The sequence below is a fragment of the Micropterus salmoides genome, unplaced genomic scaffold, assembly GCF_014851395.1.
Source record: "Micropterus salmoides isolate LMB-PRFRI ecotype aquatic unplaced genomic scaffold, ASM1485139v1 Ms_hic_scaffold_10, whole genome shotgun sequence".
Taxonomy (NCBI): Eukaryota; Metazoa; Chordata; class Actinopteri; order Centrarchiformes; family Centrarchidae; genus Micropterus; species Micropterus salmoides.
Window position 1 is genome coordinate 11,002,497 of NW_024040041.1, and position 24,944 is coordinate 11,027,440.

General features: G+C 42.2%; 2 protein-coding genes across 4 annotated transcripts in view; both read right to left on the reverse strand.

The window, feature by feature from the left end:
* llgl1 (LLGL scribble cell polarity complex component 1) overlaps positions 1–10,740 on the reverse strand; it is a 44,499-nt gene extending 33,759 nt beyond the window's left edge. Inside the window, exons 1-2 of one of the 3 annotated variants that reach the window (XM_038695899.1) lie at positions 10,421–10,740; positions 7,691–7,788 (exon numbers count right to left, since the gene is read on the reverse strand). In XM_038695899.1, the coding sequence (XP_038551827.1) occupies positions 7,691–7,788; positions 10,421–10,501 (179 nt within the window). In that variant the 5' untranslated portion in view covers positions 10,502–10,740. The remainder of the gene's footprint in view (positions 1–7,690; positions 7,789–10,420) is intronic. The other 2 variants (XM_038695891.1, XM_038695883.1) reach the window with 2 other exon arrangements.
* A 1,013-nt stretch (positions 10,741–11,753) lies between these two features.
* Positions 11,754–24,944, reverse strand: part of myo15aa (myosin XVAa) — a 43,415-nt gene continuing 30,224 nt past the window's right edge. Inside the window, exons 45-65 of the mRNA XM_038695844.1 lie at positions 24,706–24,821; positions 24,451–24,569; positions 23,990–24,131; positions 23,360–23,471; positions 23,095–23,169; positions 22,604–22,806; positions 22,146–22,270; positions 21,944–22,007; positions 21,763–21,835; positions 19,307–19,380; positions 19,030–19,112; positions 18,790–18,920; positions 18,584–18,678; positions 15,799–15,876; positions 14,480–14,576; positions 14,199–14,359; positions 13,714–13,847; positions 13,298–13,431; positions 12,801–12,934; positions 12,218–12,358; positions 11,754–12,077 (exon numbers count right to left, since the gene is read on the reverse strand). Of these exons, the coding sequence (XP_038551772.1) occupies positions 11,976–12,077; positions 12,218–12,358; positions 12,801–12,934; positions 13,298–13,431; positions 13,714–13,847; positions 14,199–14,359; positions 14,480–14,576; positions 15,799–15,876; positions 18,584–18,678; positions 18,790–18,920; positions 19,030–19,112; positions 19,307–19,380; positions 21,763–21,835; positions 21,944–22,007; positions 22,146–22,270; positions 22,604–22,806; positions 23,095–23,169; positions 23,360–23,471; positions 23,990–24,131; positions 24,451–24,569; positions 24,706–24,821 (2,393 nt within the window). The 3' untranslated portion in view covers positions 11,754–11,975. The remainder of the gene's footprint in view (positions 12,078–12,217; positions 12,359–12,800; positions 12,935–13,297; positions 13,432–13,713; positions 13,848–14,198; positions 14,360–14,479; positions 14,577–15,798; positions 15,877–18,583; positions 18,679–18,789; positions 18,921–19,029; positions 19,113–19,306; positions 19,381–21,762; positions 21,836–21,943; positions 22,008–22,145; positions 22,271–22,603; positions 22,807–23,094; positions 23,170–23,359; positions 23,472–23,989; positions 24,132–24,450; positions 24,570–24,705; positions 24,822–24,944) is intronic.

The window sequence follows — 24,944 nt, forward strand, 5'->3', positions numbered from 1 at the left end:
TTGGTGTAACCTCCTTATAAATGTGCGTTAGTGTGTGTCTCCTCTGAATTTGGTCATAATCTGACTGGACAAAGTGAAAGTTTGACCTAATGCGCTAAAGGAAAGTCACTGGATCACAAAAGTAATAACAATTAATCTTGAGGGAGACATAAATGTGTGACTAAAAACTCTCAACTTATTCCGAATACAAGGACCGATGACTCTGCGATTTCAAAAACATGCCACAAAAATGTATGTTTAAATTTAAGACGTGTGGATAAAAAACAGAAAAGAGAGATGAAAGGAATTGCTGCAAATTCTCAGGATGCCTCGCCAGGAACATCAGAGGCTTTCAGATGCAGTTCAAACACACACACACCCGTAACACCAAAGGATAAAGGCAGTCAAGTCAATTCTCTGTAAAGAGCTGTAAATACTGACTCACACCAGTAATTCAAAATGCCTCCGCAATGCAATTTGGAAAAGAATAAATAATATCGAAATAAATGTTGAGGATGTTTCTTGAAAGGTTACGTTACTTACAGGTTAATAAAAAAAGTCAGCATGAAAACAGTGCTGATCTGTGTAAGGATAAGCAGTCATCAACCTGCCTGTTCTGAGTGGAACATGCAAAGATTTGCTGGATTGCTCACCAGAGAACCCTGAAATGCACACAATGGAGGCCTACAGTAACTAATAATCACTGACTCACTGTCTCTTCCACACACACACACACACACACACACACAGTGTGATTGCCCGGTGATGCAGAGAGAAAGCGTTAGCAGGGATAAAGCGATTTCACGGTCTGAATACAGACCAACAGAAGGCATTGTCCCTCCATGCGGACACACAGACAACAGCCAGCACACCCTTTAATGCGCGCGCAAACACACACACACACACACACACATGACAGAAGATAGGGATGGACAGGAAGTTTGGATCGCTAGGCCCAAGCATGAATTTACAAGTTGACCACACAGAAAGACTTTGACCATATAGGCCAGAGTTAAAGTCAGAAAAGAAAATCCCAGAAAGCTTCAGACAACACAAGTGAAATTGGTTTAGCTCTAAACTTTTGAGGCGTCATCTGTGACCTTTTTCTCCCACTCCCTTTTCGTCCCTGCACACACAACACACAGTCAGAAACTCCTCAGACGTCTGGCAAAAGGCAGTCTACAACAAGACAAGCCAAACAACTCCACCCACCCACTAGAGAAACAATCCCGTCTCATTTGCATCCTGTCCCTCAGCTAGTACCTCTCCACCTCCCACACTTCCCTCTCTGTCCCACTCACACTGTGCACCCTCCCCCTGACACAGCAGCAGTCAAACAAGATATCCTTTACTGTTGAATCAGCGACAAAACATTGCAAATTAGAGTTTACCTCTAATACTAAAAACATTTATGGTCCCCCGGAGATGAATCCTACCTTTGGTGATCCTCTGACTTTTCCTCCAGTGCCACCAGCAGGTTAAAATTTGGGATTTCCCAGGAAATCTATTGCATGGATTACATTGAAAGCTGATACAGACAGTCATGTTCCCTTCATGATAAACTATAAGCACTTTGGGGAGCCTTTAACTTTTCAGCGCCATCATCAGATCAAAATAGATTGTTCCAACACTTTGATTTAGGACCAAATATCTACAAAACAAATGATATTCCCATCAGATGCACTTTGTGTTTAGTGATATTTAGCAAATGTTAGCAAATATGATGGTGAACCTGGTAACATTATACCTGCTAACCATCAGCATTAGCATTGTGAGCATGCCCACATGCTGGCATTAGCACTTAGCTCAAAGCACCACTGTCCCTTAGACTTATGTAAGCAGATCCTAAGCGGACCCATCTTTTACTTGTGCCAAAGTTAACACAGAAATCTGTTACAACATTACCTTAATGACAGGCTTGTTATAGCAGTGACACTACCAATGAAGGAGGAGGAAGTTTTGGCAATATTATGACATTTTTGATCTAGCTAGCACTACCATTACGCTATACTCTACATTTTTATTCTTCACTTTATTTCAGTCACACTTGACTACCAATTCAGACTTTAAGAGACTGATTGTTTTTTCACAACCTGGTTCGTCGGTTTTTTTGTTTTCTTTTTCGTTTCTCAACTCCACTATTCAACGGCCTTTTCACTGTCCAAATTGGTGAGACCACACACACACACACACACACACACACACACACACACACACACACACACACACACCCCGTATCTCTACGACACAAGCCCCTCTAACTTGTTGCCAAATGGATGAGTGTCCAAATGTGTGTGTGTCTCCATTCATCTGTAAGTGTGTAGAGGTGTGGGGGTGAGGAGACTGGCACGGACCAAAGACAGGGAAAGGAGGGTGAAGGGGGGGGTTATAGTCAGGGGACTGAGTGACAGAGACAAAAGAGACATGGTGATAGGAGAGGAATGAAGAAAAGAGAGACGTGAGAGGAAGAGACTAAAGATAGTGTGCAGTGAGAGAATAAGTGCTGTATAAGACATAAAGTAAAGGCAGAGTTAGAGAGTAGGCAGTGTGTGGGTGAGAAGCAAAAGAGGAGGGAAGAGATGAAGGGCATGTTAAAAGAGGGAATCAGAGTCTGTTTCTTCAACTCTATTATAAAGCTACCAAACAATGAAATAATGACTTATCGGTTTATTTAGGACAAATAAATAAATAAATAAATAAAAGAAGGTAGATTACATTTGAGACATCCTACAAACGTTTCTCCAATACAAACCAGTCTGTGCAGCTAGGCAAGACAACACTTGAATGTGACTTGGTACATATAAAAAGCTGGCAATAAAAAGGGCAGGAAAAGTTGTAGTACAACTGGAAGTGAAATGTGTGGCACAAACAAGCACATCAGGAATTTACAGACTCACAAACTACCAAATCTTGTTGACTGGCAATGGATAAACAATTTAGGATTCTTTCACGTTAGCTAAAGCAGCCATCAATCAGCCTCTCAGGCCACTATGTGCAGGAAATGAAACAAAATGAACTTTTACATTCTGTTCATTCACAAGTCAGTGTAATGCTGTGTGTGTACACACTCACACTACAAAAGTAGATGATTCACAGTGTGAAAGATTTCCTGTATACAAAATCAAGCTGCAGCCCTATGACGTCAGCAAGCAGTGCTTCGCAGGCAACTGCCACTTGAATATGAAGAAATGACAAATACTTTTCTGATGAATATTACAGAACAGGGTGATCACGCAGCGTGGCGTGTGTGACCGACAGGATGTCAGACAGACAGCTGGAGCACACCCACAAACACACAGATCAAAGCTCTGCTCTCTCTCTGTGTGTGTGTGTGTGTGTGTGTGTGTGTGTGTGTGTGTGTGTGTGTGTGTGTGTGTGTGTGTGTGTGTGTGTGTGTGTGTGTGTGTCTGTGTCTCTGTGTGTGTCTGTGTCTGTGTGTGTCTGTGTGTGTGTCTGTGTGTGTCTGTGTGTGTGTTACAGTGTGTGTGTGTGTCTGTGTGTGTGTGTGTGTGTGTGTGTGTCTGTGTCTGTGTGTGTGTGTGTCTGTGTGTGTGTGTCTGTGTCTGTGTGTGTCTGTGTGTGTGTGTGTCTGTGTGTGTGTCTGTGTGTGTGTGTGTGTCTGTGTGTGTGTCTGTGTGTGTGTGTGTGTCTGTGTGTGTGTCTGTGTGTGTGTGTCTGTGTGTGTGTCTGTGTGTGTGTTACAGTGTGTGTGTGTGTGTGTGTGTGTGTGTGTGTGTGTGTGTCTGTGTGTGTGTGTGTGTGTGTGTGTCTGTGTGTGTGTGTGTGTGTGTGTGTGTGTGTGTGTGTGTGTGTGTGTGTGTGTCTGTGTGTGTGTGTGTCTGTGTGTCTGTGTGTCTGTGTGTCTGTGTGTGTGTGTGTGTGTGTCTGTGTGTCTGTGTGTGTGTGTCTGTGTGTGTGTGTGTCTGTGTGTCTGTGTGTGTGTGTGTGTGTGTGTGTGTGTGTGTGTGTGTGTGTGTGTGTGTGTGTGTGTGTGTGTGTGTGTGTCAATATTAGCTCGTCCTCTGGCTGTTTGATTGCAGTCTGAAGTTTCATGGTCACAAGTTTCAGTGTGACTCAGCACATCCTGTATTGTCCAGAGTTTCATACTTTTAGTGTGTGAGGGTTACTAAGATGTGCTGCAATACTTTCGGCCCATGACTGATGCATTTCTATCAACAAACTCTGGTGTCTTGACGCGCTGAGCAGCAGACTTAATACCCTACAGGCTGCAAGCTCTTCTCATCCTCAGCAACTGCGCTGGTTGCCTTGGAAACCAATTCAAAAGCTTCCTTTATTAAGACTAGACTGAGCAACAAAGCTCTTACTCACTCAATCTGCGCGCACGCACGCACGCACGCACGCACGCACGCACGCACGCACGCACGCACGCACGCACGCACGGGAAAGGTTAACCCAGGGCAGCGCAACATGCATTCTTCAACAGGAGACAGACTCCCCAAGATCGCTCCCACCACCCCCACACATGATCTCTCTCGACATACACACAAAAACTCCACACCACATTGTCCCCTTCCCTCTGCTGAGCCCCAGTCTGTGGTCGAAGCAGAAACTCTCAGAGCGTAATACGACTCTGCCTTCATAAACACGCAGGGAGTGAGGGAAAGAGAAAAAGTGAGAAACTGGAGAGGCCGAGATAGAGCGAACATGTGAACGAGCGGAGGAGGATCTGTGCCAAGACGGAGAACAGAAGTTCAAACAACAAAAATAAATAAAACTCAATTTTTGCAATTTTCCTCTCTTCTTTGTAATTGAGTCGATACACTCCACGTCTACTCGTTGTCTTTAATCCTGAACTATTGCTGGAACTCGGCACACACTGTACACTGCTCAGGCGTCAATGTGTGTGAGAATCAAACCACTACAAGCTAGAAGTAAGTGAGTGAGTGGGCTCTATCGTGCTAGCAGGTATGCTGGCAGGCACGACTAGGTTAAACCGAAGTCAGCAAGTCTGAGATTATCAGGGAATATGGACGCACACAAAAAATATACTTGTTCAAAATAAAGGATAAGAACTGATTTTAAGAACTAAGATGAGGTAAAGTTTGTTACAGTCTATCACCAACTGCAGCCCCGACAATAAAACTGAAAAGGTGAGTCGATTAAATGATCAACATATAAAACACCTGCAAGTATTTTGATAATTGATTAATTGTTTTTCAAGAATTTATTCAGGAAAATCACCCAACAGCTTATCTTATAAAGATCATCTTTGGGTTTTGGAACGTTGGTTGAATAAGACATTTTGAAGACCTTGATCCCTGAGCAATTGTAATGGGCAATGATTCACTTTTGACATTTTATATACCAATTGATTCCTTGAAAAAAAAAATATTCTGCAGATTTATCAATAATGAAAACAACCAGTTGAAAATCTGAGAGGATCCATAAAGTAAACTCACTATATCCACCTGGTTTGCAGGCTTTGCTGACCTTTCTGATGTCTGACCTCATGAAAACAAAGATGTGTCCACTAGCTTTGCTTCATCAGGTTGCAAGGGTTATTGGAAGTTCAACAAAAGACGACTTTACCCCTTAAACTGTTTAAAGCCTTAAGAGATGATTATGATCTACTATTGTACAAAGAAATCCTTTTGACTAAAAGCCCCAAGTTGGGATCCACTGCTCTAATGCAAGGAATGCGTGAAACAAGATATGACATCGCTTTATATTCCTGCAAATCGATTCTTCCCTGATATTCACTGTGGGTATACATGCTGACTTTCCTGAAATTCCAACAGCAGCTGGGACCTTGTTAAAAATTAAGATGACAAGTCAGAGCTTTGCAGTATCAGTCATTTTGTTACAGTAGGTAAAGGCATGTAGTGGAGTTATTTTGCCTCCCGCCTCGGCCTCTTTCACACTCCCTTGTCTTCACTGCCTCGGTTTATCCATCCATCTCTCTCTGCAAGTGCCTGGTACCACCAGTCTCTCTCTCTCTCTCTCTCTCTCTGAAAGCTGCATCTCAAAGGAGTTGATTCTCCAGTCTAATGCATCTGGGCATAACACACGACCACAGCCAGCCTGCCTTCGTACACAGACAAGTGTGTACATACTGATTAAATAACCATAAAACATTGCTATGAACACGCATTCAGACTCAAACACTGGCATGTTTGTGTCCATAAATCATGTTACATGCTCTCCAGTGCAGCTCGTAAACTCACAAATGAAACACACAAGACAAACACGAAACACGCAAAACAAACACCCTTAATGTATGCTTTAAAATATCCAAGCACTTGATTTTCCTAGGATGATGATGCTTGACCAGTAAACAAGAGAGAAAGCAAACTCTCAGCAAGGTTGAGGGTTAGATTCCCGCTGACTGCAGGCTCAAAATTGCATTTATGGTATTTTAAGTCTCACAGGTATGAAAGCACCCGCAAAATAGTATATGTAATGATGTTGTTGCTGTTGTGTTTTCTGGCATTGTCTCTTATTCACAGCTCTGGCCTATCGGCAATGATTAAATTTTACTCACTATGTTAACTGCAGTGATCTACAGGTAGTGACAGCATTACGACTGAGTTCAGTCGGGCAGAAACACAAGCAGTCGGATGATGACGCAGGTAGTAAACAACCCTCCCTCTTATCGCAACCACTTCAGCTGAAATTTCACTGCAAGTGAGTGCACCTAAAATGTCAATTTCATAGAGTATCTGAAGTACGGCAAGTCAGATTGCAAAAGGTAATCAATGTTTAAAACAGAAAGTTTGGGTAACAATTTTAAAGATTGCCTTTAATTTCTCTTTGAAATAAGTGTGGTAAAAACTGAGGGCTTGTTTGCAACCTGCACTTAGGCTTCTTCCCATACCAGACTCCTTTCAAAAACAATTCAAAACAGAATTTCCCCTCTGGGATCAATAAAGTATTTCTAATTCTGAAAAAAGGACCTGATTTTTCAGATATCAGACATTCAGTTGGTGTGAGAAAAGAATGTTATTATTACCCAAAAGTGATGAAAGACAAAAACAAAAAAGGAAAAAAAAAAAAGAAAAAGGATTAAACTTTCCTCTACTGTTGTCGGTTAGAAGGAAATGACAGATCAGTCCTCTTCAGTACACTGGTGCAGACAGTGCAGCTTCCCTCAGACAGACAGCACACACAGCAAAGCACTGCTCCAGTGAACTGATCTTACATAAAACAGCTCTGCTGCAGATAAGTCTCATCAGTACTTTCTCGAGATTTGTGAAGCACTGTGAGGCATCGCGAGGGCATGAAAACCCAACAGCCACGTAAGCAACAGTAGAACAGACCGGAACTTAAAAAGCACATAATAGTACGGACCCTTTGTGTAAACATGAGGGGTTTGAAATGACTAGAATCAGTTTAACATGCCCAAGAAACAAAATCTTACATTAAGGAACATGAGATTAAAAGAGCTTTCTTTCATTGCTTTTTGTCCTGCAAGTCTTAGTCGGCAACATTTTTAATAAACAATACATTTTTTAATTAATTGGTGCAATTTAATTTCTCTAACTTCTGATTTGTTTATCAGTACAATATAACCACCACTGGACTGCGGGCCAACTGACTGGTTGAACTTGTGGTTATATGTCAATGAATTTTGTAGCAATTCTCAGTTTGAATTATATGGGATTTAAGACTATTTACTGTACATGACATGAGTAAACTTGGGCAGGCCATTCTCAGCACCCCCAAAAAACGCTCACTGAAAGTAAAAGGATACACTTTGATGGCTCCTGACTTTGTCCCGATGGCCATAAGTCGCAGCTTGGGGTCAAAGGCCAAAGCGCTGGGCTGATGAGGGAACCCATGCTCCACAGTCTAAGAGAAAAACAGACACAGAGCGAAAGGAGTGGGAAAGACAAACAGGCGAGAAAGAGAGAGATTAACAGATGACACAAGAAAGAAGACGATGAAACCAACCAGATTTTTTTGTTGACACCTCTTCCTCACATGTCCTGCTGTCTGTCTGTGAATGTGTGTGTACGTGCTTCTGCCTGTCAGACTGTACAGTCAGTGAGGCGTCTAAAAGGGAGGACTCCCTTAATAAAGTCAGAGGAAAATTCTTAAAAAGCACTAATGGCAGCCACATTGCTTTATTAGAACGTCCTGCAGACTGTGTTAAATGGGATGAACATAAATTCACAGCTTTTTCTTCGGCCCATGTCGGGACAGACAGCTGGGAAAGCATTTAGATGTACAGAGGGGGGAAAGGAACAGAAACTGAGATACCTTAACCTACTTTGAAGAGGTCGAGGGGTTCTTGAAAGTTTTGTGGCTGAAGTCTGTGACCAACATATTTGGAAATTAGTTATTTAGCTTGGAAGTCAGACATAAAAAAGGTGAAACATTAACTGTTTGTACCAGTCTGATCACACACACACACACAGATAAGTCACATCAAAGTAAGGCTCCTGTTGAGAGACCACCTCAGTGATAGCTGTGGCAGGTGGTGCCAAACAAAGTGTGTATGTGTGTGTGTGTGTGTGGTCACACAGTGCAACACACTAAAGTCCACAGTTCATGGACTTTAGATGTAATACACCAGTCAGCCGACCTGAAAATACACTGTTTAAACAAACTACACACACTAGTGCTGTAAATGGCATTTACTCTGAATTTACTTTAAATATACTTTAAGAGATGCACCAGTTAGCTGATAAATCAATCAAAAAACAATTAATATGCAATTATTTGATTTTAATTAATGGTTTCTGTTTCTTTTTTCAAGCCATAAATCTGCTTGTTCCAGCTTCTCAAATGTGAGACTTTGCTGGGGTTTTTCTTGGTCACGTCAGAGTAAACGAAAAGTCTTTGGGTTGTGGACCGCTGGGTGGACAAAACAAGTAGTATGTCACTTTGACTTTTGGGAAATTCTGATGAACATCTTACACTTTTGACATTTTACAGACCAAACGATTAATCAAGATAATAAGATAAACTGAGAATGAAAGTAATCGTTAGTTGCAGCCCTTACTTACACGTCTATAAGTTAGCACTCAATCTGAGATGTCGCCACCTACTAAAACCCCCTCCTGTTGCTGCGGTCTCTCATCAGCAAGTGAAAAACATAAATTATGAAAATCTGTATCCAGGCTGCACAATTAATCAAATAATAATCACGATCTTGGCTTAATCTGGAACCTGTGACTGCCCCACGCAATTTTTTGCCATCACGCAGTCAACACTCTTTCACAGCCCTCATTTCAACGTGCATGCCTTACTGAGACGTCTCACTCGTGCTACTCAGAGGACCGGGAGTTACACAAGTAACCTCACATTTAGAGTGGACCTCACTGGGAGTGTGAACCAGGACAAGTGCGACCCTACAAGCAATGAAAAGCTGATCAACATGTGTCAGCAGAGTTAACGGTTTGACTGTTTTACTAGCTTCACTGGATAAGACACGGTACCCACCTGTTAAGTACTTATTTTATTCAAAAATTTGTATTCAACTACAACAAGCTGTCTTAACACTCAGCCTGTAGATTTATTAACCACAGAATGAAAGAAAAGAGCAGTTTCATGTAACAATTTCCACATCATCTTGTTTAGTAGGGTTAATTTTGTCAACATCATAAAGTTTGGACAGCCCGCTCTCTGGGACACTGCGGCCTCACCTAACCAGAGTTCAAGGCCACAGCAGGGCTCAGACAGTTTCTCTTTGCACAGAAGTCTACCAAGTGCAGCACCCACCAGTGTGGCAACAGTGGTCAGTGTGACAGCATGATCTCGGCACTGGCCAGTGAGGATCAGGGAGAGACTGGTAATGTGAACTCAGGCTTCAGGAAGCTGAGGTTTACTACACAAACTGGTTTATATCCATGTGGATGTGATGCCAGAGTTGAGTAGCATGAAACCTGACACTCATGGTTTCACCCACAGACCCTGAAACAAGCGCTGGGCACCACACAAGCAGCAAGGGGAACACATCTGCAGGGTGTTGGTCCACCTATGAAAGGGGTGCAAGAGTTCAAACTGTCACCACACTGACAGCCATCTTGATCGATACCTGAAATATAGGGGTCACAGTCACACTACACGAAGCAACTCAAACTAATCTTGTTAATGTGAAGCCTGGTAATCCCACTGACTGACATAATCTGCTGCTGGCAGTTGATTACATCAATGCTGGGTCTACAGAGGTAAGTTTCTCACTGCTGTTCACTTTCAACGCGGGCCTCGTTTGGGGTGAGAGCCAATTAACGTGCTGTGAAAAACAACGCGCGCGCAGACACACACACCCCAACAAGCGTCCATCAGCAGCAATTTGCAGATTATTTCTGTTTCTAGCTGGAAACAGGCTGCAACAGAGAGGGGCGGTCGGGGGCTAATGCTGCAGAGCGCTCGACTTAAAACCCGGTCCCGTTGTGAGATAGACAGATAGTTTTGGTGAGCAGCAGAGGAGGAGGAAGCTCTCTCTCCTTCCCTCTCCTCCGTCCCGTTACTTTACCTTGTTGAAGGCGAAAAGCTCCTGTTTTATCTTCTCTCTCTGCGGGTCGGTGCCCTGCCGACGAAACCTAAACTTCATCATCTTGAAGCCGGGCGGGCGGGGGGGGGGGGGGCAGGACTGGCGGGGGACGAAGATGAAAACGCGGAGATAACAACCCGGGGTTGTCGGCGGGCAGAAGAGGCGGTGCGGCGTAGTCGGACGATGCTAAGCTAGCTAACCGACTAGCCCATACAGGCTGAAAGCGGAGCTGCTGCTGCTGCGACTCTCCTCTCCCTCCTGGTGCTGTTTAGGTCGTGGTGGGTTTGACCACAGCCCCCCCCCCCCCGGTCCGGTTCACACGGACCCGTCGTTATTAACCAATGAGGGCGAAGAAATCTGCGAGCAATTACTCAGAGACGCCCACACAGCCAAGCGCTTGGGAGAGGGGTGTTCGGTTTGTAGCGCAGGACGCACCGGCTGCACGTCCCGCATACACCCGCCAATACAAGGGGACAAACGGTCAGTCCATTATTTAAAATGAAGCTACGACACTTAAACAGCTAGAAAGAGTTAATAAGACAAAGCAAGTGAACTTGTTCACCTTGTATTGTTGGAAAAATGTTGATGTTTTACGTATGTAACTAGAATAAAACCTTTTGTGGTGGGTGATGTTAATTACTGGTTGTTTCTTTTGTTTTTTTTTTCTATTTCTTGGTAAAATGTTGGTCTCATTCAAAAACAGGACATTTTAAACCTCTAGCATCCCGCTGTTATTTTAAGTATTTATTTGTTAATATATTGTTTTGCATTTCGTCTGTTTTATTTACTCATTTTTCCTATGCAGTTTTAGTTAGCCTAAATGTTTGTTATTAAGTTTAAACAACTTCACACACCAGAATCATTTATGATACAAACTTTAATGTACAACATAATTCACATGCTTTAGTTATGTACAACAGCTATTTACAGCAACAACAACAAAAAAAATATATATATATATATATATATGTATCCATTGTATAAATAATAATTTTAATTAGTGCAAAGTGTTCAGTGACATGGCCAATAACTGAGTGTCAAGATAAGTTTCCCCTGTCGGGTCTTTCCCTTCCCTGTCCTTCATGACAGGGAAGAAAACAAGAACATTTATTAAATGTGTGGCCTGTTCCTGTGGCTGCCTTCTATTCTTTTCATTTCAATAAATCTTAATGCATCTTTATTTTTATTTTTTCTGGGTTCACAAATAATTTATGTAGGCTACTCTTGCATGTAGGCCCAGGCCTAATGAAAAATGATGCATCATGTCAAACCACAAGCATCTGTTCATGTTAAAGGGAAGATCGGGTTATATTCATTTATCTTTCACACACTGTAGTTTCTTTGTACAGAGCCAACGACAGCAAAGGTTCCTATACCCTTGTTCAGTGCAAGATCATTATCAACATCATCACCATACATTCATCACATTACAGAAACATTACCATTACATATGAAAATATCCTATTTTTAAAATAGAGGTAGATACAGTACATTTAGTAGGCATAAAGTATGACTTCTCTGTGTGTGCATGTTTGTGCTATAGCAGGGTGATTTCGCTTGGTGGCAAAGTCAGTCTCTTTTCCCTGACTGACAACATGTTCTCCATGTGCATGGCAACGACTCGGCACAGCTCCAGGCCCTGGAAAACACACACACACACACACACAAGAACATACAGAAACAGCATGGCATTTAAGGTGAGTGAAATGCACAGAAAAATTACATAAACATATTGAAACGTCTTTTATCAACACTCTAATCTGTGTTTAACACACACACCTGCTCCAGCTGTAGCTGTGTGATGCGCTGATTGAGCAGGTCTCCTATCATGATCTCCACATATGGATAACTGGAGCCTGATGTTGGTCTCTGGGTGCGAGTTGATTGGACCTCCTTCAGAGGGAAACGCACCATGGCCTCCTAATCATGCACACACACACACACACACACAAAACCGAATATATGAATGAATACACACACAAACAGGCATGCCAAGAAATTTACAAACATATCCTGAGACAGATATGCACAAATATATAAGTCAAAACACATAAAATACAACATTTATTGTTTAGGGAAATGTTATATTTCCTCTTTTATTTAAATAATAAAATGGCAGGATGGACAGAAGTAGACAGCAAACAATAACCAGCAGGGGGAGCCAAATGCTTCATTTTTAAATAATTATATTTTTGCACAGGTTTGTTTTAAATGTAACATAATCAAGGAAATGTTAAACAATGTACCTGTCCTGCTTCAAATCCATACTGTTACACACATTCAGCTGCTTATTACCATATATTGCCAGGTTGTCCTGGAATGTGAAGCATGCAACATTACACAGTCTGGATATGTCACATACGTGGGTATCCTTGTTAAGAAAGTGCAGTCCATTCAGATTTACTGCCAGGATGCACGGGGCGTGGATGGAAGCGGAGCTACAGCTCTGGATGTAGAAGAAGGAGGAGCCGAACATGGGGAAGGCACTGACCAGACCTGGGCAAAAAAACACAAAGGGTCACTTTAAATATGGCAACACACTCGAGCCAAGAGTTATTTTCAAGAAAAGTAGTTGGAATGACAAGTCAGTGTCGCTTGGAACAATTATTGCCATCATTACTTACTAAGATCTACTTTGCCGCACTGTCAATAACTTATAAAAAACAATTATGTGGGATTCAAATTTGTTTCTTTTTGTCTGTCAATTGTTCTGAGGCAGATCATTTCACTCAAATATTCATACTCGGCTAGATTTTAGAGAGCATATGAAAATGGTTATTCATCATACTTATGTGGAATTGATGAATAATATTGGCGTCTATGTCTACTGTTACACATTCACACTGTGGTGGGTCTTACCAAGGAACTGTGCACAGGCCTGGTGTGGATTTAAAGGCTGGACCTGCTGCATGTGTTGAGTTGTCATATTCAGCCAATGCTGTGAACCCTGTTTGCTGTATAACAGTGGGGGGACACACTCCTGCACCTCACGGCTAAACACACACACACACACACACACACGCACACGCACAAAGCAAATCAGTGATACCGCAGCAGTTATATATATTATAAATGTGCATGCTAGCTGGTGTTTTCTGTCTAAGTAGCCAATGTCAAAGTGTATGAAGATGCACCTGTGACTGTCATATATGCATGAGTGGGACTTTGTGTCATGTGCAAGTATTCATGGTGCTGTGACATGCCTGGGATAAAAGTATCCAACATGTGGCCTGTTGTAAATGAATGCTCTTAAGTGTATGTCTCTGTATATTTACAGGGTGGGCAGGTAGACGGTGTCCTTGGCACGGTGCTGTAGGGCAGCCAGTCTGGCGATCTGCTGCAGGTGCTGTTCACTGGCCTTTCCCTGAGGAACCACACTCAGCAAGGCCTTCAAGTAGTCAGGCAACACCTTGAAGAGAGGCACACAGAGTAACGTTTTGTCATTTTACTCTACTATATGTCACTGCTCATGTTGTGGCAGAAAATTGACTGACTCGGGCTTCCTTGTCAGACAAATGGCAAATCTACAAATGATGCCAGCTGCATAAACCGATGAAGTACGTGGATCTAATCTTACGATGGCTTATGAGGAGAACGTGGGACAAAAAATTCTGCAGTGGGGACTACATCTATCTATTGTTTCTCCATGTGATAGTGTGAATCAGCCACACAGGAAGAGTAACCAAAATGTCAGAACTCTGTAGGACTACAGAAGAAATAGGACATCAGCTGTGCCTCATTTCATACAGTCGATCTCTACCTGATTGTAGTGCATGGTGACATAGAGTTCATTGTCGAGTTTGAGAGCCAGACTCCATATGACTCTCCTGAACCACAGACTGTAGTTGGCATCCACTGGTTCTGCCTCTGTTGCGATGTCCAGGATGTACTCGCGCTTGTTCAGGGGACGCACATTCTGACCTACACAGAAACACAGTTCAGTTGTTCATTTGTTTATCTATAGTATATTATAGTGTACAGTATGTCAAGAGCGTTTGCATTGTAGGTCTTCACTACAACAACAAGCTAGATCCTTGTTACCTCTGTGTGTGACCAGAAAGATGGCATATTCATCCAAAGCCTCCACCCTCTGTAGCCCCATCTCGTAGCAAAGCTCCTCGATGGCATCCAAAGCAACCTGAAATGAAGAAATCCATCAGTTTTGTTGTTATGTATAAAAGCTATGTCCAGTTCCACACCAGCTACACGCTAGCATTATGTTTTTTTCTTCAGAATCAAAACAATACACTTCAATGGCGTGAAGGAAATTTCTGTGAGCTAGTTAACTCATATTGATGAAGGATTCAGGAAATGTCTTAAGCAGCAAGATTTATTGAATTTACTGATGCTTTTCTTTCAGTTACTTGTTGTTCAATTGTTTGTTATTATTCCAGCTCTCATGGCTGTGCTGTGTTGCTTATTTATTGTGCATGACCTCCCCAAGCCCCCCTCTCTGTTCTATTACAGGTTTCGTTGCTTTCTGCAATTGGTGTTTCCCTCTGCTATTCCCTGTTGTTCCCACCTTCCATCCCCCTTCTCTTACAGGTATTGTCCTTTCTCTGTGCTGTCTGTTTGTGCCCCCCCATCCCCGTGTCTGCCCCCCTGTCCTGCCCGGTGACAAATCAATACATAATTATATAAATAATAAAACAGACAAAGGAGTATATTAATACTCTCTTGTTAAAGTAAAATCTGTCTGGCACAATATGGTATCCAACTCATCATACTCTATACCAGGCTGCTGGGCAGGACAGGTTTAAAAAGAAAAAGAAAAAACAAAAAAAGATTTATTGAAGCCCGGCTGGGAAGAAAAGGCATCAGCAGTACAGAGTGAGAACACAGTTCCAAACCAAATCTGAAGGATGCATCCTGGTTGGGAGTATTTATCCTTCCTAGAGCTAAAAAGATTCACTTTGTGAACAATTAACATTATTATTCACCCTCTGTACATGTGTGAAGATTCTACTGGATATTGGTCCAAAACAAGACACTATTCTTACCTAAGTTAACCTAAGTCACATCCAAGTCACATGAAACACTTTAAAGAGAGCCAGACAGTCAGTCTGCCTTTAATAAAACAAAATAAAGCTAATCTTGACTTGGGTTACCAAAGAGATGGAGCACAGAGCTCATGCTTATCAAGGCAGCTGCGTCAGTCAGTTTTACCAAGCAGACAGAGAGGAGAGACATTGTTATATCGATTTATTGTTTTTGAGCATCACAAGCTGACACCTTGGGCTTGTTTTAGCTCAGCAAAAATACTATCATGACATGGGGAAACCTGTGTGATAGTAGCCATAAAGAAGGAAATTCCTTCACGACTGGACGCGTGCGTGTGTGTGTGTGCGTGCGCAACTTACAGAGCACGTCTTGATTTTCAAGTGCCTTTCGATCCCACCTGGTAGCAGGAACAGCTGTCTCTTGGAGCTCCGCCCAGCCTGTGTGCAAACAACCAATCACATAGAGAAATGTCAACTGAGCTAACACCAGGATGGATTGACCAGCCCTTGCTGACAGCAGGAAAGCAGCTGCTACACAAACTCACACATACACACAACAGATGCCTTACGTAGAAAAGTATGAATACTACTATAATTGAGTATTTTATCAAGTTTGCAAATACAAAAACATAACCCATTCTCAACATTTATGTCTAATTCATAATATAATATAGATTGGCTATATCTGTTAGGACTTTGTTTTATGTTCATGTTTTTCTTGTTTTTAGTCTGTCATGGTTTGGGGTTTTGTGTTTCTTCTGTGCAGCCTTGTTTATTCTTCTGTTTTTGTTGCATGTTTAGTCTTTACCTGTTGTTGTTATTAGCCTCTTTCCTTTTCTCATCTTAATTCTTATTTTATGTCTTAGTGCTTGTCCTTAGTCCTATGTCTCCATGTTTAGCATAGTCCTGTTTCCTGCTTGGTCCTGTCTCTGTTCAAGCGGGAAGCTTCCGGTCTGAGACACGAAGCCAATGTGGAAGTCCCTTAAACCTGCATTCTATTGAACAACCAGCAGGGGGCGACTCTTCTGGTTGCAAAAAGAAGACCAGTTCCATTTGAAATAATGGTAAAATGACCCTACCCTCTCAGCTGAATAACTACCTCAGTAAACACTTTCATGATGAGTTACTGGTCTCAATCGCTAGTTTGAAGTCTTCTTCAATACAACATGATGTTCATTTAGTAAACCATGGTCCCATTTAGAGGAAAATAAACCATAAAGCAGAGTATGCTTCAGGGCGGGATTATCTATGATTGACAAGTCGTTACCATGGCAACCTTAGAGTGAATCATACCCTTGGCGCTGTGTAAATTTAACCAGAGCTGTTGAAAAAGCGTATTAGGAGTTGGCTCTTCACTTTCTCTGGTGAGTACATCTAGTTTTAATACTGTTGTTCGCCAGACAAAATGTTCAGCTCTGTTGAAATGACAGTTAACGTGAATTACAGATACACCTAGCTAAGCAAGCTAGCTAGCTCCGCACACGGCGATTAGCTCCACCGTCTTGTCCAAATGTGGTCACATCCGGTGCCGCTGGTTGCAAAAACTCAACATTGCAGTGCCTTATCAGCCAAACTCAATACTTCAAAACGGCAGTCCACAAACCAACAGGTGACGTCACGATGACTACGTCCACTTCTTACATACATGTCTTTGTCTCTGTTCCCTGCCCAGTGGCCTGTACTACGTAGCAAGGTAACTGGCTTATCCAGGTAACTTCTGGAGTAACTTTGTGACTTCGGGTGTAATTTCCCGATTAACCCGTACTACCAAAGGTGGTCTGTTGCCATGGCAATTTATGCTGCATCTCTAAACTGCTCTGAGCTGGTTTTGTTCATGGTTAACTCGAGGTTACCCTGTGCACACGGACTACATTCCACATCTGTACTCAGTGTCAATGATGAGAAGTATTAAGTATTAAAGTATTTATTAATTTATCAATACTTGATAAAATATTTAGATTTCATTCTGACTTGTTCCACTGCGGTTGCAGCTGAAATGAAGTTTTTTCTTTTTAGGCTACATTCATAGGCCTACAGCGAGCCCTGCAGCCTCTGTGATTTTCAAGAGGAGATCTTAATTAATTAATGGGACAGTGTCTTAGATGTAGCCCATCTGTAGGCTATAATTGAATTAGGGCTGTCCCCGACTAAGGATTTACATAGTCGAATCAGAATCGTCGACTGATAGTCGATTCATGTGTGTTTTTGTGCAAGGCGATTGCGAGCTGAAGCTAAACTGAGGCTTATTGTTGACCATTTTCTCTTCTCTCTCTCTCTCTCTCTCTCTTGCCTGTCATTCACCGGTCTTGTGCAGTTTTTGCCGTGACGCGGTTCCTGGCGGGTCTATTTCAAGTAGCGGTTGTTTAAAAACGATGAAATATTCTTTGTGTGGTTCATCAACGGTGATAAATTATCCGAAAGCCCCGCGAGGTGCGGACAACTCGGCACAACACCAGTTGGGGCTCCATCTCTCCTGCCACTGCACACATGCTACGCATACACATGCGCACTGACGACCCAGGGTTAGGGTTCCAATTTTGGATTTATTTACGCACTTTAAAAACATTTATTGGAAGTTTTTTTTCTTAACATTTCTTTACATGTTTATTTACAGCATTAAACGTTGAAATGTTTATTGTAATAGGCTTTATATTAACTTATTGAGAGAAAACTGGTAGATCTATGTAAAATCAGATGTTGAGCACCCGATATTGCCAAAATGGCGTGATCCTTGTTTAGCTGCGAAGCTTCGACTGTGAGATTGACAGTCGAATCAGGCTCCGCTCATCGAAGCATCGAATCTTCGACTAGAGGGGGTCAGCCCTAAAGTGTTTTCACATATTTAGACAGACTATTTTACGTGTCCAAAAAATACGGAGCCAGTGATCATTTGTAGTGATCAGTTTCATGTGTCCTTGTCTAGCTTTGTTTCCATTCATGACATAAGCTGTAATAAAATCTACTGAATTGGTCAAATTTGTAAATATTTTTTGCAATTCCATCATACAGCAAATTATTACATTATTTTTATATTCCCTTTATCATTGTGCTTTATAGTTTCTTTTTTGGTTTGGTGCATAGAATTTGCACTTCAAGCCATATATAAGCTGCATAAGAAGACTACATGGCTGAATTAGAGACTAACCAGCATAGCCTTGAGTTCCATGCTGTTAGGATACTGTGCACGTCCACCATATTGAAAAGTCCTCCTCAGATTCTGCTCACATGCCTTGGCAATACCTGCCAATTAACAGCAGCAGCCAATCAACACTCGCATCAACGATTATCAAGAATACTGTCAAACTGGTAGTGATTGGTTTATGAGTGTTACATTGTTGGTAGACTTTCTACCTTGGTACTGCATCCCAGGGTTATCACAGGCGTCCTGCAGAAACTTCAGCAGAAATGGCTTCATAACATCAGAGCAGCGATGGAAAGCTGTCAGGATGTACAACAGCCTCCATCCTCTATGGCAACTGTCCCTATACACAAAATATCCACACAACTGCAAATTAAAAGCCTGTCCATGGCCACACTAGCAATGATTGAGTCCTCAGTCAACACAAGTTGTAAAATGTCGAAGAGTCTTACGGTTTGGAGCTGGTGTTGACCGTAACTTGTTTCATCACCTGGCAGTAGGCCTCATCCTTTATCAGGCCATGGTCGCCACTTAACTAGATTTACGAGCACATGCATGAAGGAATATGTGCAGATACACATGTAAACACATACACATTTTTAAATAAAAAGCGTGTATAAGCATACACAAATACCTGAGCTTGTTTCAGGTATTTTTCCTTCATAATCTTAATATTTTATGTGCCTATCAAACATGTGAGAGCGTGTGTTTTTGTGTCTGCCTGTGTACCTTCAGTATAGTGGTGACCAGGTCCTGTTCAGTCTGACCTTTCAGTGGGAAATCTCCCATGAACTTCATTATGGCTGGACAAAAAACAAATGATCTCATGAAATATACTGAACAAAATTACACTACACACTTTGTTTTTTCCCCATTCATCATGACCTGAACTAAAAGATCTAAGACTTTCTCTATGTATACAAAAGGCCTATTTCTCTCAAGTATTGTTCACAGATCTGTCAAAAACTGTGTTAGTGAGCACTTCTCCTTTGCCGAAATAATCCATCCACCTCACAGGTGTGGCATATCAAGATGCTGGTCAGACAGCATGGGTATTGCACAGGTGTGCTTTAGGCTGGCCACAATAAAAGGCCACTCGAAAATGTGCAGCTTCACTGTATTGAGAGGGTACGGGTGGGTCCGGAAACCAGTCAGTATCTGGTGTGACCACCATTTGCCTCACACAGTCCACCACATCTCCTTCGCATAGAGTTGATCAGGTTGTTGATTGTGGCCCGTGAAATACTGGTCCACTCCTCTTCAGTGGCTGTGTGAAGTTACAGTCAGGTTGAGACCCCGTTAAGGACAACGAGCATGTAGATGAGCTTCCCTGAGATGGTTCCTGATAGTTTGTGCAGAAATTCTTTGGTTATGCAAACCAATTGTTGCAGCAGCTGTCCGGGTGGCTGGTCTCAGATGATCTTGGAGGTGAAGATGCTGGATGTGGAGGTCCTGGGGTGGTGTGGTTACACGTGGTCTGTGGTTGTGAGGCCGTTTGGATGTACTGCCAAATTCTCTGAAACACCTTTGGAGACTGCTTATGGTAGAAAGAATGAACGTTCAATTCACGGGTAACAGCTCTGGTGGACATTCCTAGAGTCAGCATTCCAACTGCACGCTCCCTCAAAACTTGCAACATCTGTGGCATCATGCTATGTGATGGAACTGCACATTTTCGAGTGGCCTTTTATTGCGGCCAGCCTGAGGCCCACCTGTGCAATACCCATGCTGTCTGATCAGCATCTTGATGTTCCATACATGTGAGGTGGATAGATTATCTCAGCAAAGGAAAAGTGCTCACTGACAGATTTGTGAACAATATTTGAGAGCAATAGGTCTTTTATGTACATAGAGAAAGTCTTAGATCTTTGAGTTCAGCTCATGATGAATGGCATCAGCGTCACCAGGTCATTTTTCCGGGGCTTTAACACTGTAGCCCTGAATGTAACTCAACAAGAGCAACAAAAATAGTTTCCATATCTCCATATATAAGGGAGAGAGAGAGAAAGACAGAGAGAACATTGCACACAGCTTCAGGACTTGTCCGTGATTACTGAATTGTCCCTAGCAAAATTGTAATCAAAAGATTTAAATATAAATGTTGTTAGTCAGTGTCTAGTCAATGCATTTGCTACACAAACAGTTAACAGTTCCCGCATTGTAGTGAGAGAATAACATGACGCACCTGACGCTCTGTGTCCTGCTATCTTTGTCCCCCTCGGTCAGAGACACTACTGTTTTACTATCTCTCTGCTTCAGGATGCTTAATTCTCTCTGAAGCGGCTGTGAGCTGCACTTTATCAGAGATGCTGAAATGAACATTTGTGTTGATTTGTGGTGATATTTCTGTCTCATCACAAGTTTTTTCAGTTTCCATTTTTTTTACTCTGATGAAGATCAGTGCGCTCGTCTCATCCAGTAGCCTACAGTCGCAGACGGGCTCTGTGTCTGTCAGATGGTCTAAAGGAGGTAGCCTACTACCATATTAGCAGAGCAATAGCGCAGGGTAATGAACAGCAGAGGGGCAGGTAGATTTTGTTAAAATATTATGACTTCATTCTCTAACGATATTTATTTATATATTACAACTTTTATCTCTAAATATTATTCTGTAAATGTCAGAACACAGATATGTGGTGGAGATTCTGAACGTGCAGAATGTTTTGAACATGAGCAGAAAACCTGCTGAAACACAGGAGCTATTAAAGTCCAGGAGTTTCTAAATTAATTCAAATTAATTAAGCAAATTTATCCTTGAGGTGAAAAGGTGCCACATGTACATTTAAAAAGACTTTAGGCTACATCAGTCATGCCTGCATGTATGTAGACTCAGCAGGGATTAAATTAAATGAGAAAAGAAAAGAAATGAAAAATCAAAGAAAAATCAAGAAAATAGCTGAAAATAAGAAAGATTTCTGGGCTGGGCTAAGCCCCCAATGTTTCAAGAGCCTGGAAACACGCCTGATGAATGGGGGCAAAAACAAAAGTGTTGTGTTTATTATTTTGTTCATTGTAGAAGAAAAAGTAAGACTGTTTCCTTTTCTTGATCTGAAGACCTGTGTCTTTTTCTAAAACAGCAAACTATGAATTTAAAATAATAGCATCTGCAGCCACGGACTGCTTCTGTACCTTCGTCTTCTACCTCCTATCTGTTTCCATTCCTCCTTTCCATACTCTCCTCTCACCTAAGAAGATGTCAGCTGCCACTCTGTTCATCCCACTGTCGGAGAAGTCGATCAGAGACTCCTGGATCGGAGACTGGAGAGACAAACAATTAGCAATAATATTGTTAGAAATTAAAATAACATATACAGGAATACAAAGACATGGAATGGTTATGCTTTGAAGCAAACGCAGCTGCTTTACCTTGGAGAATTTGACCATGTCAGCAGGATCTCTTCCGTCCTTCCCCTTTTTGGCTTTTTGATCACTGTGGGCAAAATACAGGCAGCACTGTGTGAACTGTGTGAGTATACATGCTCAATTAACTTGTTGCAGCGAGAACCAAATTGAGCTATAGACCTTTAAAGGTAGGACATGTTATTTCGGCATTATGTGCGTGTCTAACCTTCTGTTTCTCTGTGCCTCTCTAAAGTATTTCTTGGCAAACTCAGTCATATGGTACTGGCCGCTGTGCAGAGGCAGATCGTCCAGTTCGGCGCTCAGACTCTCCCCATACATCTCATTTACTGCCTGATACACACACATAACAACGCACAGCAGTAAAAAGCTAAGCAGCACCACCACACCACTTAAAGGAACACCAAGGATGTAATTATCTACAAAATATTTGCATTTCTGCAAACTAAAAAATTCCAGCATATACTGTATAAACAGCTGCTCATACCATAATATAGGGTTACAATTCATGGTGAAATCTGAAAGTTATTCTGGCTCTGAGTGTGGAATTCAGACTTAGATATTTTTTGCCTTGATGTACTGTGGAAGCTGCAAATAAGCATCATGTTTCTTTGTTGTGTAGAAAAATGCTGCTGTAACGCAAGTAAAAAACTTCCTGCTCTGCACCTCTGTGGAGAGGTCAAGCTCATGGGCAGCTACAGCTGAGCCCATTGCCACGGCGATAGCAGCGGATGCAGCCACTCGTCCCTGTCTGTCTCGAGGCTCCACGCGCTCAGCAGGGAGAACCAGGAAGTCCGGAGCAGCCACAGGACGGACATACTCAGTGGGAAACAGTCCTGATTTTCCATACACAGCCCCAAACCGCCAGCCTATACACACAATCGCACACACAGTGAGAGGTTCATGTGCACCACAGAAACACATCAAGTGTTACAAACAAACCCCAAACTGTCACACGCAAAACACAAGTGAAGTGATGTCTTCAAACGTTTTGTTGTGCCAAAAGTATTCACTTTATGTTTTTGCATTTATAAAGCAGCAAATCCTCAATCCTCAGTTCAATCAATAAAACAAAAAAGTCAAAAAAAAGGCAGAAAAACATATGTAGAAGTTAAAATTCAAACCAACCTGTAAAAAGAAAACCCTACCAAACTCACCAAACTCAGAAGTGTCTCTCTTCAGCTCCTCCAGAAGCATGACCTTCTTCCTCACTATGCAGCCGTAATGTTTTCCTGAACATGCATACACATAGACACACACACACACACACACACACACACAACGTGCCAACCATGGCATGAGGCACAGACAAGCAGAGACATACTGTATATATACTGAAGCAGAATGCAGGTCTATAAAGATACCACTGTGCCAGTGCTCGGCCTGTGAGTGTTTTAGCTATGTTTTGGGTGTGCGTCTCACCGGCCTCCAGCCCGTCCATGTGCTGTAGTCTGATAATGTCTCCTTTGTGGAAGCTGAGCAGAGTCCTGTCCTCTGTAACATAGTTCCTCACCGCCACCACGTACTCTGAGTCCTGAAAGAGACATGACACGTTCGGCACAGACATGGTGCAAAATCCTCGGTGGTCCAAAGAGGAGGTGTGAGCGAAAAACACATCATCACATTTATAGTTTACATTTATCTGTTTGCTGTGTGAGGAACTTAATGTAGAATGACAGAGAGAAACAGCTTTGCTTTATGCTGAAGCCATTAAAACTCAAACAATCATGCTTGCATATTAACATCAAACATATAGATACTAATACCTAAGACAGTTTAAGCTCTGAAAGTACAGTATAACAAGACACTGGAAATATGTTAAAGGAGCACACAACCAATTTTACACATAACGATCAGTCCTACTGAGCCTGAGCCTGAAGTTAAAGAAAATAATCCTGATGATGTCATAGTGATGTCATTATTGAGCTGCATTATGGAAAATGTCGGACCCGGGGTTTTTGGAGCTTGATTCATATATGCACTAAAAGTAAGGATATCCCTGCCTCTGCTGCTTTGGCAAAAAAAAACACATTCACACAGAAGCCCCCTGACCTTCTTAAGCTCTGTGAGGAAGTGGTCGATCATGTGTTTGACCTGTGGCGCCTTGGCCGAGAACAGGATCAGCTTCTCGTTGGTCAGGTTGAACTCCAGCATGTTCTTAGACGGAATCGACACGAACAGGATGTCCGAATAGCTGCACGGGTAGTGACACGCAAAAAAACAGTTTTCATAAAGTTAAAGAGAGACAGAAAAAGGTGTCTCGATTCAAATCAGTGGAACACTTGACACAGAATGTTGAAAAAAGTCACTTGGTTTTTCTTGGTGTTTATTTGAATTAAGACTTTAAAGAGACTGCAATCACACTTGGACAACTATCAATGGTTAATTTCCCGTCTTCTGACTTCTTTTTAGGGGATGTTTAAATAAGAACACACAAAGGCTTGAAAAGGTGGAAATATAGATGACCTACAGCTGACACATGTCCACCTTTTTGTACAGTCTATGAGACTCACCTGTAAGGCCTCAGCACTCTGAAGTAGTCTGGAGCAGTAGAGCTGCTCTTCACCATCTTAAGCAGCTTGATGCCTTTATGAGACACAGACAGCACCTGCACTCCTGTTCCCACACTGCCCTGGAACACACACACACACACAAACACACCGTCACATAAGAGCCTATTAAACCAAGTGAAGGACGAAGGCTGCTTTAGGTTTATTATGCACTTTTCAGTTTAATTCATGCATGCCAAGAAGAAGACAAGAACTCACAGAAGCTGGGAAGAGGCGGGAGAAATAAATGTCCCATGAGTCTCTGGCCATGGCGGCTACTTTCTTCTTCACGTTCTCATCATGCGTTCCTGAAACCTGATCCACTTTGTTTTCAGCTGTCAATGGAAAAAAAGGAGTTTAAGCAAAGTATTAAAAAGTCTTTCACATGCTGTAAATGTAGAGCAGTTTATATTAAATTGTCTATGAGCCTTTAGACCACAGAGTAACATTACATCAAG